This window comes from Schistocerca americana, chromosome 4, assembly GCF_021461395.2.
Source record: "Schistocerca americana isolate TAMUIC-IGC-003095 chromosome 4, iqSchAmer2.1, whole genome shotgun sequence".
In the NCBI taxonomy this organism is placed as follows: Eukaryota; Metazoa; Arthropoda; class Insecta; order Orthoptera; family Acrididae; genus Schistocerca; species Schistocerca americana.
The window spans coordinates 710,588,216-710,603,280 of record NC_060122.1 but is presented as its reverse complement, the minus strand read 5'-3'; the positions used below and the strand labels follow the sequence as shown (position 1 = coordinate 710,603,280).

The following is a 15,065-nucleotide window of genomic DNA, read 5'->3' as shown; positions in this document are numbered from 1 at the left end:
GACGTGAATTGATGTTTAGCAAGCTCGCCTCGGTAATCGATCCAATATCGACAAATTCATAGGTATGTTAGCACAAAACAGATAAGAACAGGGCGCTCCTTGTGCACTGTGCTGGACACATGGGAATTGCTGTCGACTTGTCTGACTCTGCAATAGAGCCTATTTGAGCCTTAGTCCTGTTCCTCTGATTACAACGACATGCAGATATTTGTCCCATATGAACTGCTAGGGACATTCTTGCAAAAAATAGTCGCAGTATTTATACTATAAACTCTGCCAGTCAGTTTTGTCTTAGGGCAGACATTTACAGCGTGTAAGTATGCATAATACTGTACGTTGGGGTAGTGAATTATGGGCAGACTCTGCGGCAACTATATGTTGGGGTGGTGGGTTACCGGCAGACTCTGCCGTCGCATTGGTGGGTAATCCTGCCCGAAAGTTCACTAGTTGACACATGTATCGTTAGCTGTCACCATTTGATAGCCACACACCTGATACTGTGTTGGCAAGAGAGAATACCATACAGACTTAACAGCTAATGCAATAAATTCTACTGTAGTGATTTTTTGGGCAAAAGCGAAGTATATATGTTGCGTCCAGTCGCAACAAAACGGTCTCTTAGCTGAATACCAGTGGAGAACAGAGAAGCAACAGAATGCTTCTGGGCTTTATGTCACTTAATCACTTCTACTACGGCCAGTTTCTTGCGAAGTACAACACAGAAAAATTTAAAGCGCGTAGTCTTAGCCATCGTTCCGCCTCCGCAGCTGAGTGGTCTGCACGGTTGACTGCCATGCGGAGGACATGGATTCGGTTCCTGGTATTGCCAGGGGTTTTTCTTGGTGTGAGGGCTGACACGCGGTGTACTGAGTCTCGTCAGACCAAATGAAGGGTTACGCTACCGATTACGGGTTCAATAAACCCGACGACGACCGGCAGAGCATTGTGCTGACCACATGCGCCTCTATACCGCATCTGACGACGCCATTGGCAAAGGGTGACACGAAGGTCGATCAGACCCGACAAGGAACTTTACCTATCCTTATAAAAACTTACACGTTGTATATTCTTAGCAGAATTTGCCTTATACGACAGATACCACAGCAATTTTTATTTGATAATTAGCTACACTACTGGCCACTAAAATTGCTACACCACGAAGATGACGTGCTACAGACGCGACATTTAACCGACAGGAAGAAGATGCTGTGATATGCAAATGATTAGCTTTTCAGGACATTCACACAAGGTTGGCGCCGGTGGCGACACCTACAACGTGCTGACATGAGGAAAGTTTCCAACCGATTTCTCATACACAAACAGCAGTTGACCGGCGTTGCCTGGTGAAACGTTGTTGTGATGCCTCGTGTAAGGAGGAGAAATGCGTACCATCACGTTTCCGACTTTGATAAAGGTCGGATTGTAGCCTATCGCGATTGCGGTTTATCGTATCGCGACATTGCTGCTCGCGTTGGTCGAGATCCAATGACTGTTAGCAGAGTATGGAACCGGTGGGTTCAGGAGGGTAATATGGAACGCCGTGTTGGATCCCAACGGCCTCGTATCGCTAGCAGTCGAGATGACAGGCATCTTATCCGTATGGCTGTAACGGATCGTGCAGCCACGTCTCGATCCCTGAGTCAACAGATGGGGAAGTTTGCAAGACAACAACCATCTGCACGAACAGTTCGACGACGTTTGCAGCAGGATGGACTATCAGCTCGGAGACCATGGCTGCGGTTACCCTTGACGCTGCATCACAGACAGGAGCGCCTGCGATGGTGTACTCAACGACGAACCTGGATGCACGAATTGCAAAACGTCATTTTTTCGGATGAATCCAGGTTCTGTTGACAGCATCATGATAGTCGCATCCGTGTTTGGCGACATCGCGGTGGACGCACATTGGAAGCGTGTATTCGTCATCGCCATACTGGCGTATCACCCGGCTTGATGGTATGGGGTGCCATTGGTTACACGTCTCGGTCGCCTCTTGTTCACATTGACGGCACTTTGTACAGTGGACGTCACATTACAGATGTGTTACGACCCGTAGCTCTACCCTTTATTAGATCCCTGCGAAACCCTACATTTCAAATGGATAACGCACGACCGCATGTTGCAGGTCCTGTACGGGACTTTCTGGGTACAGAAAATGTTCGACTGCTGCCCTGGCCAGCACATTCTCCAGATCTCTCACCAATCTCAATGGTGGCCGAGTAACTGGCTCGTCACAATACGCTAGTCGCTACTCTTGATGAACTGTGGTATCGTGTTGAAGCTGCATGCGTAGCTGTACCTGTACACACCATCCAAGTTCTGTTTGACTCAATGCCCAGGCGTATCAAGGCCGTTATTACGGCCAGGGGTGGTTGTTCTGGGTACTGATTTCGCAGGATCTATGCACCCAAATTGCGTGAAAATGTAATGACATGTCAGTTTAGTATAATATATTTGTCCAATGAATACCTGTTTATCATCTGCATTTCTTCTTGGTGTAGCAATTTTAATGGCCAGTAGTGTAAATACCCGGCGTTGCTCGGTTATGTATTTATTTCAGTCTTCTATTGGTCCATCTGCTTCTTCCCCTTTCTCTGTGGATCTCCATCTTCACCCCCTCTCTGTCCACCTCCTCCATCCCCTCTCTTTGTTCACCTGCTCCACCCCCCCCCCCCTATTTTCTCTCCAGCTCCTCCTGCCCCATCTCTGTTCATCCCCCCTCTTTCTGTCCATTTGCTTCTCTCCCCTCTCTACACCTGCTCCCTACTCCTTTGTCCGTCTTCTTCTCCCTCTCTCACTGTCCATCTTCTCCTTCTCGGTCCTCCTGCTCATCTCCTTCTCTCTCCTGCTTCTGTCCATCTCCTCCTCTCCCCTTTCTCTGTCCATCTCCCCCCTTTCCATTTCTGTGTCCATTTCTCGCTCCCCTCTCTCTGTTCATCATCTTCTACCCTCTCTGCATATCTCTTCCTCTCCCTGTCTGTCCATCTCTCCTCTCCCCTCTCTCTTTGCCTACCTCTTCCTCTCCCTTCTCTGTCCATCTCCTACTCCCCCTCTCTCTATCCATTTCCCCTTTCCCTCCCTCAGTCGACCCCTCCTTCCCCAATCTATGTGCATCTGTCTCCCTCACTGGCTGTCCATCTTCTCCTCTGGCCGTCTCTCTCCACTTTATCACGATCACCCCTGTAGGAGGCTGGTGGTTCTTACCCCCACAGTATTTCTTTCCAGATCGTAACTAATATGTGTACCAAGTTTGATTGAAATCGTTCCAGGGGCTTAGGATGTGCTTTTTACCCTTGGATTTGTTCACGTACACAAATGATAAATGCATTTCACTCACATTTAACACGTATTTATGCACATATTTCACCTGAGTTTCTAGCAAATTTCTTCCTTCAGTTTTCGTTTCAGGTAGCTCAATGTTTATAACGTTTTATCCACTGAATTATACGCTGTACAACGATATAATTTTGCAGGTACATCCAGCAGTGTATGTGGTTACTGCTGCGAAATATGAATGGAGTTAATAGCAACGAAGTAATAAATTTTAACGTCTTGCATGATGCGGCAGTTTTTCACACATCTCAGAGTTTATGACGTCATATCTCCTGAACTATCTGCTGTACATTAACATAATTATGCTGGCGCATTCGGTGATATACGTGAATATCGCCTGAAAAATGTGCTGCGAACACGGTTAGCAGTAAAGAAGTAATACATTAAAACGCCCTGTTTCATGCGGCAGTTTTACTGCATGAACAGCGAAAATATAGCGAGCGAAAATATAGCAAGCGATAAACTTCTGTAGGGTTTGTCAGTGAGAAAAAGTTTCGTAAAGATTTGAAATTATGTGTAAAGTTTGTTGCACGTCACTGAATGCTCTCATTCTCAAATACTGGATGACTAAAATGTGGGTATTGCATTGTGCATTTCCTTTCATCCCCACCTTCACCCCTTAGATAGTGACGTGGTTTTTACTACCATGCTGATTCTTCCAGACATTAAGTGATAGGTGTACAAAGTTTGGTTGAAATCAGTCCTCTGCTTTATGAGGAGATGTGGAACATATATACATCGAGTACATATACAGGTAGAACATTAATAAAACCGACGAACTGCAGGGACAGATTCCTGACTGGAAATGGAGGAAAAAAGGTCCTACGAACATGTGTCCGGAAATGCATTGTTGTCATGGTAGATGGTGCTGACGAATGAAAGTTTCTTTGACAATGTGGCGTGTGTTCCTTCTGTGTTGCAAACTGTGCGATTGACGCAGCATACTGTAAGCAAGCAGAATGGCTCGTTATTCACATCGGGAACTAACCGAAATAGTGTCTGTGTACAACCAAGCAGATGGAAGCGGTCGAGAGGCAGTACGACAATACCAAAAAAGGTCCGCCCGGTTAGCCGTGCGCTCTAACGCACTGCTTTCCGGGCGGGAAGGCGTGCCTGTCCCCGGCACGAACCCGACCGGCGGATTAGTGTCGGTGCCTGGTGTGCCGGCCAGTCTGTGGATGGTTTGTAAGGCGGTTTTCCATCTGCCTCGGCGAATGGGGGCCGGTTGCCCTTATTCTGCCTCAGTTACACTATGTCGACGATTGCTGCGCAAACACCTTGTCCACGTACGCGTGCACCATAACCTTTTTTGGGCTTCTGTGTGATCATGGGTCCTTTCAGACGGACGAACGTTTAGGGAAGCGGCGGACTGTGCAAACATTCGGGTTACACTCGTCTGCTGTGAGACGTTCCCGGGGGGAGGGGGGAGGGGGCAGGGGGTCCACTGGGGGCCAAACCGCACAAAAACCTTGGGTTCGGCGTGGGGCGGCGGTGTGGTGAGTGGACTGCTGTAGCCTGTTGTGGGGTTGTGAACCACTGAGGGCTACGGCGGGGAGGAAGCCTCTCCATCGTTACTAGATCACCAGTTCCAACAATACAATACCAAAAAAAGTACCCTCGCAGACACCAACCACATCACACATTTCAAACCCTTTTTTGGGCCTTTGTGTGATCATGGGTGCTTTCAGACGGATGAACGTGTAGGGAAGCGGCGGACTGTGCGTACACTAGATTTGGAGGGCCGAGTTCTACAGGATATTGAGACAAACCCTAGTAGAGGCTTGAGGCAAGTGGCCCGACAACACGGTGTAAGCCAAAGCACAATTATGTATATCCTGCATGACAACCGGTGTAGCGCCTTCTTTTCTTTCCTCCCAGTAACTCACCGAAAAATCTTAACCCAAGCTTTAATACAAAAAATTAATTCTAGCACTACTGAGGATGAGGAACCGAGGAATATGAATCACCCACAAGCTTCACTTTAAGTTTGCATTTATTGCAACACAACCAGTTAAAACACCAACAATTACGTGTTGCCGTTGATTACATAGATCACAGCTGTACTGACAACAATGTACAGCAAACAGATTAAGGCTTGAAAATTTAGAAGTTTTAAATTCCACGAAAATTAGGGAATAAACAGTTAAACTGGAGAACAACTTGGTTCAGATCTGACTGGTATACATTGTAGCACTGAAACACTTTTCGACGAGATAAATCGTAGAACACGGAGAACTAAGCAAATTCACGTGTTACAGAAAGCCAGACCAGTTAGTTTAATTTGTGAGTGATATTTGTTGGGCTTACTTAAACGCTAAATGAGACAGGATAAATCTAGCAACCATTAAAAGGGGTATATACATTAAATCATGGAAGCAGTACAATAAATTTAAAGATATCACAAATATATATAAACAGGCTTCTAACACAACTCTGTTTCAACCTGAACAGTTCAACATATAAAAGGGGTTTCAAATTACTCTCAAAAACCCTCACTTTGGGATCACACTGGCCGTGTAAAACCAACTTAATAAACTCGACCACAATAAATTACTCTCTAGAGCTATATAAAACTGCATATAAGATCAAAGGAATCCTAATGGACCAGACCTGGCCTAAAGGTAGCTTGAGGAATTAAACCCCTGCCTAAGGCTGAGGAAAGGGTAAGATTGGCCTCCACAAGGTGCTAAACTCATTAATTGACGCGACTGGCTGAAGAACAAACAGGTCACGATAGAAATCGTAACAGCCACCAGGAGCCAGGCAAGTGTAACGGCATATAGGAAGAGATCCGCCAATAAATATTTGCCGATTACGGGCATTCACACTTTCGGAATAAGGGTAGAAAATACAAGACTTGTAGTTATTCAAGAAATCAGAGGACTGGAATCAACCGAATAAAATTACTATTAATTAACCTAACTCAGGGAACAACTTGGCATCAAATCAAGGAGTAATGGCCGGCCGGGGTGACCGAGCGGTTCTAGGCGCTACAGTCTGGAACCGCGCGACCGCTACGGTAGCAGGTTCGAATCCTGCCACGGACATGGATGTGTGTGATGTCCTTAGGTTAGTTAGGTTTAGGTAGTACTAAGTTCTAGGGGACTGATGACCTCAGGAGTTAAGTTCCATAGCGCTCAGAGCCATTTGAACCATTTTTTTGAAGGAGTGATGAATTAGATATACCCCATATGACTGTTGCGAGTGCTGAGGCACTTAACAGACCATTAAGACGACATAACGTGGACATGACCAGAACCCAAAAAAGAGAACATCGCTTGTCAAAACCTCATTTCATGGGCGGGACAAGTTTTACAAAATTTAAAGTATAAAATAGTTATTTAACTAATTAACTGAAACCTCATAGAAAACTGGATAAACAAGTTACACAAAAGCAAATTTAAGTCACATTTGTCTTGGTTGCTTGACGTGCGTCGTGAGTGGTATGGGACGTGCTGTTTATCGATTCAGACAAACCCAGGACTCAACCACAAGACAACAAGAATTCATTTCCAATACATTGGGCTGAATATTAACACTGAAATGAATCCAACAGCACGCAGCAGAAGAAACGGACGAGAATACTAAAGCGTCTGACAGGAACAGTCAACAGTAGTCACGACGAATAACTTCGGCAATATGGCCAGGTTACTGAATCACCGTTTTAGTGGATTGTGAATGTCAACCACCGCTGAACAAATGTGTATGATAGGTCTTACTCTGATTGATGCACACTCCGACGAAAAGCTACCGGTACCGGGACAAAGTCTTGCTTGATAGGTCTTACTTTGATTGATGCACACTCCGACGAATAGCTACCGATACCGTGACACAGTCTTGCTTGATAGATCTTACTTTGGTTGATGCACACCCCGACGAATAAACTGGGACACAGTCTTGCTTGATAGGTCTTACTTTGGTTGATGCACACCGCGACGAATAAACTGGGACACAGTCTTGCTTGATAGGTCTTACTTTGGTTGATGCACACCCCGACGAATAACTACCGGTACCGTGACAGAGTCTTGCTTGATAGGTCTTACTTTGATTGATGCACACCCTGACGAATAACTACTGGTACCAGCACACAGTCTTGCTTGACAGGTCTTACTTTGATCGATGCACACCCCAACGAATAACTACCGATACCGTGACAGAGTCTTGCTTGATAGGTCTTACTTTGATTGATGCACACCCTGACGAATAACTACTGGTACCAGCACACAGTCTTGCTTGATAGGTCTTACTTTGATTGATGCACACCCCGACGAATAACTACTGGTACCGGGACACAGTCTTGCTTGATAGGTCTTACTTTGATTGATGCACACTCCGACGAAAAGCTACCGGTACCGGGACACAGTCTTGCTTGATAGGTCTTACTTTGATTGATGCACACTCCGACGAATAGCTACCGATACCGTGACACAGTCTTGCTTGATAGGTCTTACTTTGATTGATGCACACCCCGACGAATAAACTGGGACACAGTCTTGCTTGATACGTCTTACTTTGATTGATGCACACCCTGACGAATAACTACTGGTACCAGCACACAGTCTTGCTTGATAGGTCTTACTTTGGTTGATGCAAACCCCGACGAATAACTACCGATACCGTGACAGAGTCTTGCTTGATAGGTCTTACTTTGATTGATGCACACCCTGACGAATAACTACTGATACCAGCACACAGTCTTGCTTGATAGGTCTTACTTTGATTGATGCACACCCCGACGAATAACTACTGGTACCGGGACACAGTCTTGCTTGATAGGTCTTACTTTGATTGATGCACACTCCGACGAATAGCTACCGATACCGTGACACAGTCTTGCTTGATAGGTCTTACTTTGATTGATGCACACTCCGACGAATACCTACCGTTACCATGACACAGTCTTGCTTGATAGGTCTTACTTTGATTGATGCACACCCCGACGAATAAACTGGGACACAGTCTTGCTTGATAGGTCTTACTTTGGTTGATGCACACCGCGACGAATAACTACCGATACCGTGACAGAGTCTTGCTTGATAGGTCTTACTTTGATTGATGCACACCCTGACGAATAACTACTGGTACCAGCACACAGTCTTGCTTGATAGGTCTTACTTTGATTGATGCACACCCCGACGAATAACTACTGGTACCGGGACACAGTCTTGCTTGATAGGTCTTACTTTGATTGATGCACACTCTGACGAATAGCTACCGATACCGTGACACAGTCTTGCTTGATAGGTCTTACTTTGATTGATGCACACTCCGACGAATAGCTACCGATACCGTGACACAGTCTTGCTTGATAGGTCTTACTTTGATTGATGCACACCCCGACGAATAAACTGGGACACAGTCTTGCTTGATAGGTCTTACTTTGGTTGATGCACACCGCGACGAATAAACTGGGACACAGTCTTGCTTGATAGGTCTTACTTTGGTTGATGCACACCCCGACGAATAACTACCGGTACCATGACAGAGTCTTGCTTGATAGGTCTTACTTTGATTGATGCACACCCTGACGAATAACTACTGGTACCAGCACACAGTCTTGCTTGACAGGTCTTACTTTGATCGATGCACACCCCGACGAATAACTACCGATACCGTGACAGAGTCTTGCTTGATAGGTCTTACTTTGATTGATGCACACCCTGACAAATAACTACTGGTACCAGCACACAGTCTTGCTTGATAGGTCTTACTTTGATTGATGCACACCCCGACGAATAACTACTGGTACCGGGACACAGTCTTGCTTGATAGGTCTTACTTTGATTGATGCACACTCCGACGAATAGCTACCGATACCGTGACACAGTCTTGGTTGATAGGTCTTACTTTGATTGATGCACACCCTGACGAATAACTACTGGTACCAGCACACAGTCTTGCTTGATAGGTCTTACTTTGATTGATGCACACCCCGACGAATAACTACTGGTACCGGGACACAGTCTTGCTTGATAGGTCTTACTTTGATTGATGCACACTCCGACGAATAGCTACCGATACCGTGACACAGTCTTGCTTGATAGGTCTTACTTTGATTGATGCACACTCCGACGAATAGCTACCGATACTGTGACACAGTCTTGCTTGATAGGTCTTACTTTGATTGATGCACACCCCGACGAATAAACTGGGACACAGTCTTGCTTGATAGGTCTTACTTTGGTTGATGCACACCGCGACGAATAAACTGGGACACAGTCTTGCTTGATAGGTCTTACTTTGGTTGATGCACACCCCGACGAATAACTACCGGTACCGTGACAGAGTCTTGCTTGATAGGTCTTACTTTGGTTGATGCACACCCCGACGAATAACTACCGGTACCATGACAGAGTATTGCTTGATAAGTCTTACTTTGATTGATGCACACCCTGACGAATAACTACTGGTACCAGCACACAGTCTTGCTTGATAGGTCTGACTTTGATTGATGCACACCCCGACGAATAACTACCGATACCATGACAGAGTCTTGCTTGATAGGTCTTACTTTGATTGATGCACACCCTGACGAATAACTACTGGTACCAGCACACAGTCTTGCTTGATAGGTCTTACTTTGATTGATGCACACCCCGACGAATAACTACTGGTACCGGGACACAGTCTTGCTTGATAGGTCTTACTTTGATTGATGCACACTCCGACGAATAGCTACCGATACCGTGACACAGTCTTGCTTGATAGGTCTTACTTTGATTGATGCACACCCCGACGAATAAACTGGGACACAGGCTTGCTTGATAGGTCTTACTTTGGTTGATGCACACCGCGACGAATAAACTGGGACACAGTCTTGCTTGATAGGTCTTACTTTGGTTGATGCACACCCCGACGAATAAACTGGGACACAGTCTTGCTTGATAGGTCTTACTTTGGTTGATGCACACCGCGACGAATAAACTGGGACACAGTCTTGCTTGATAGGTCTTACTTTGGTTGATGCACACCCCGACGAATAACTACCGGTACCGTGACAGAGTCTTGCTTGATAGGTCTTACTTTGATTGATGCACACCCTGACGAATAACTACTGGTACCAGCACACAGTCTTGCTTGATAGGTCTTACTTTGATTGATGCACACCCCGACGAATAACTACTGGTACCGGGACACAGTCTTCGTTCCACACTGGGAACATAGAACTGATAGAATTTCCATAAAGCCTTGAATTGGACACCTCTATTACGACCCGAAGGCTGTAACCTTATCGAGGCCACGTCCACACCGGGTATCAAGCGTCGACAACCGTCGCACTACTCGCGACCACTCGCCACTCCGGCCGCCATCCGCTCCCCCGTGCTGCACGTGCCACGAGGAACCGCCCCGCGCAGAGCACACAGCGTCCCCTTGGAATCGCTGGCAAGCAAAAGATGGCGCGTGGCGGGAATTGAAATTAACGCTGCAAGCGACATTAAGAGGGAGAAGAATCGAACTGTGTGGGTCACACAGTTCAACGGGTACCATCCCTATCACGTGCAACGAGTGCAAGGATTGTCAGCAGAGGATTTCTCTCTACGGGAAGGGTTTTGTCGATGGTTTTTGCACAAGGCCGATTTGTTGCTCTTGCATGTTCACTGTCCATTCGCAGACACACGTTCATTGGACCTTTTTTCTTCTATTTCCTGACAGGAATCCGTCCCTGCAGTTTGTCGTTTTTATTCAAGTTCACTCTGTATACACGCATCCATTTTTATGATACACTACCGGCCATTAAAATTGCTACACTAAGAAGAAATGCAGATGATAAACGGGTATTCATTGGACAAATATATTATACTAGAACTCACATGTGATTACATTTTCACGCAATTTGAGTGCATAGATCGTGAGAAATCAGTACCCAGAACAACCACCTCTGGCCGTAATAACGGCCTTGATACGCCTGGGAATTGAATCAAACAGAGCTTGGATACCACAGTTCATCAAGAGTAGAGACTGGCGTATTGTGACGAGCCAGTTGCTCGACCACCATTGACCAGACGTTTTCAATTGGTGAGAGATCTGGAGAATGTACTGGCCAGGGCAACAGTCGAACATTTTCTGTATCCAGAAAGGCCCGTACGGAACCTGCAACATGCGGTCGTGCATTATCCTGCTCAAATATAGGGTTTCGCAGGGATCGAATGAAGGCTAGAGCCACGGGTCGTAACACATCTGAAATGTAACGTCCACTGTTCAAAGTGCCGTCAATGCGAACAAGTGGTGACCGAGACGTGTAACCAATGGCACCCTATAGCATCACTCCGGGTGATACGCCAATATGGCGATGACGAATACGCGCTTCCAATGTGCGTCCACCGCGATGTCGCCAAACACGGATGGGACCATCACTATGCTGTAAACAGAATCTGGATTCATCCGAAAAAATGACGTTTTGCCATTCGTGCAGACAGGTTCGACGCTGAGTACACCATCGCAGGCGCTCCTGTCTGTGATGGAGCGTCAAGGGTGACCGCAGCCACGGCCCCCGAACTGACAGTCCATGCTGCTGCAAACGTCGTCGAACTGTTCGTGCAGATGGTTGTTGTCTTGCAAACGTCCGCATCTGTTGACTCATTGATCGAGACGTGGCTGCACGATCCGTTACAGCCATGCGGATAAGATACCTGTCATCTCTATCACTAGTGATACGAGGCCGTTGGGATCCGGCACGCCGTTCCGAATTACCCTCCTGAACCCACCGATTCCATATTCTGCTAACAGTCATTGGATCTCGGCCAACGAGAGCAGCAATGTCGCGATACGATAGACCGCAACCGCGATAGGCTACAATCCGACCTCCATCAAAGTCGGAAACGTGATGGTACGCATTTCTCCTCCTTACACGAGGCATCACAACAGCGTTTCACCAGGCAACGCCGGTCAACTGCTGTTTGTGTATGAGTAATCGGTTGGAAACTTTCCTCATGTCAGCACGTTGTAGGTGTCGCCACCCGCGCCAACCTTCATCTACATCTACATCTACATTGATACTCCGCAAGCCACCCAACGGTGTGTGGCGGAGGGCACTTTACGTGCCACTGTCATTACCTCCCTTTCCTGTTCCAGTCGCGTATGGTTCGCGGGAAGAACGACTGTCTGAAAGCCTCCGTGCGCGCTCTAATCTCTCTAATTTTACATTCGTGATCTCCTCGGGAGGTATAAGTAGGGGGAAGCAATATATTCGAAACCTCATCCAGAAACGCACCCTCTCGAAACCTGGCGAGCAAGCTACACCGCGATGCAGAGCGCCTCTCTTGCAGAGTCTGCCACTTGAGTTTATTAAACATCTCCGTAACGCTATCACGGTTACCAAATAACCCAGTGACGAAACGCGCCGCTCTTCTTTGGATCTTCTCTATCTCCTCCGTCAGACCGATCTGGTACGGATCCCACACTGATGAGCAATACTCAAGTATAGGTCGAACACCTTGTGTGAATGCCCTGGAAAACTAATCATTTGCATATCAAAGTATCTTCCTGTCGGTTAAATTTCGAGTCTGTAACACGTCATCTTCGTGGTGTAGCAATTTTAATGGCCAGTAGTGTATGTGTGGACTATACACCTGTGGATTTGCACGAGCTGCTAGAGAGTAAGTCAGGCTGGCAGCAGTTCTCCACGGTCAGTGTGGTGGGCGATAGCTGCCCCACCCTGATCTGGTGCGTAGTAACACACTGGTCAACCGCAGTAGTTTCGTTGCGCCTGATGGCAATCTGCCTGGACGTGGCCGGTGGTGGTTCGTCAGCCCCTAGCGCTAAACGGAGGACGCAGGTATTGTGTCTGGCTACACGTAGCGCGTGTGTCGGCAGGAGGTGGACCAGGAGTGGTGGCGCTTGCTGGTGGAGAGCGAGCCGGGCCGGCGGCAGTTCCGCAGCCCCGAGGGCTGGCTGTCGGAGGCGGTGAGCGTGGCGGGCGACTCGTGCCGGCTGCCCGCGGGCTGCCCCTGCCAGCGGCCGCAGGTGCTGCCCGCCGTGTGCCGCCACGCCGCGCCGTGCGCGCCGCCGCACCTGCTGCCCTGCCTGCGGCCCGTCACGCCGCGCGGACACTGCTGCCCCATGTGCGGTACGTAACACCCCACTCCCTATCCCACGTACTGCTGTGGTGTGCGTACTGTAAGACCTTCGCTACACACACCATCAGATTACTTGACTTGTCGCTCTAAAGAAGTAGGCGAGTGTCAGCAACATGTCTCGTGGTCTTATCGTGGCGTGTTTATCTTCTGCCCTTAGGTCAGACGATAGAAATGCCACTTGCACGCTTAGAGTAGCAGATTGACGGTGACCAACTTTAAACAGAACTTGATTAATTTTCACACACATTTATTAAAATAATAAAAAGGATAGACATTACGTAACTTGATTCTGGATGCTGTTTACAATTGACAATCTGAAGTTCCTCTGGTCTCGGTACGTTAATCTTATTCTCACATATCTCTGATACTTGACAAAGTGTCTATTCATTTATCTTCATGGCTATGTGCAGGAATATGGTAATCTTATTAGGTGCAGACTGAAACTTGACTATAGACTGGTGCAGACTAATGCAGACCGGTGCAGACAAATGCAGACTGACTAATCGGAAGTCTGCACACTCGTTATAATACCTCGTGCGTTCAGGCATCACTGCGCGAGTGTGATCCGCGAGGAGAAAAGGTTCTACGTTAGCAGCAATCTCATTGGCTGCGTTACATATTAATACGCGGATCGGCGGAAGTAGAATTTGGTCCGTCTCTAAGGCAGCGCCATCTCGTAGTGCAGACGGACGAGCGAGGCGCCTGCGCTGTTATGCTTAGCGGGGCGCGCTCTAGTGGGAAAGTTGTGTACGCGCTGACTATGCAGAACTGTGTACACAACAACTACTTATCACGAAACTAGCCGCGATGACTCTCGTGAGCCTGTGTGCCCAGACCGCTGACCCGTATCCTATGATGGATGTAAGAATGCTATTGTGATACAATTTGATTAGATCAGGTGGGAGATGGAATCTTTTGTGTGCAATTCCGATTGAGGTGTTTAGTACTGTTAGTGATCTTTGTGTTACTGTGTCAATATGTGATGCATAGTTCCACCTCTCGCCGACAATTACACCTAGGTATCAGGCTTCGTGGCGCCTGAGAACCGGCAAGCCGTTAATTCTGACTGTAGGGTTTCTTAGTAACTGACGTTTGAGTAATAGGTAAGTGGACTTGTTAGGTGCAATAGTCATATTTGTTTTGGGCCACCCGCCCTGTCTTATCGTTATTCCAAAGATCCTGCAATAATTCAGTCCCCCTTCTTTTAATGCTTGGTTTACCTCCTAGGTATAGCCCCATAATTTCTTCTATTTTATCTCTTCTGTCCTTCTTTATCCAGTACCAGGTGGCCTGTTCCCTTATTTTTATGTCCAGTGGACATAACCCCATTAGTACTAAAAGTGCCCCTCCCGGAGTTGTTCTATATGCGCTTACTGAACGTAGGAGCATATTCCGCTGCGCTCTTCTTAAGGCCATCGCCTCTTTCCATATTGAGGGGAATTTCCCAAGCCATAAACACTACTTGTACAGCTTGGTGAGAGGTGCCACCAGCTGGGGGGCGAGGAATTGTATTACTTCCGCTCCTGGTCCTGACGGCATCACTGCGGAAGTAATACAATTCCTCGCTCCCCAGCTGGTGGCACCTCTCACTAAGCAGGGAACAACTACCAAACAACGACACGCACCACCTGCTCAGGCAAGAGGTCACATTTAATG

General features: G+C 47.2%; 1 protein-coding gene across 1 annotated transcript in view; it reads left to right on the top strand.

Annotated features, from left to right (window-relative positions):
• Positions 1 to 15,065, top strand: part of LOC124612602 (protein amnionless) — a 117,909-nt gene that overhangs the window by 45,575 nt on the left and 57,269 nt on the right. Inside the window, exon 4 of the mRNA XM_047140892.1 lies at positions 13,147 to 13,399. Coding sequence (XP_046996848.1) covers positions 13,147 to 13,399 — 253 coding nt within the window. The remainder of the gene's footprint in view (positions 1 to 13,146; positions 13,400 to 15,065) is intronic.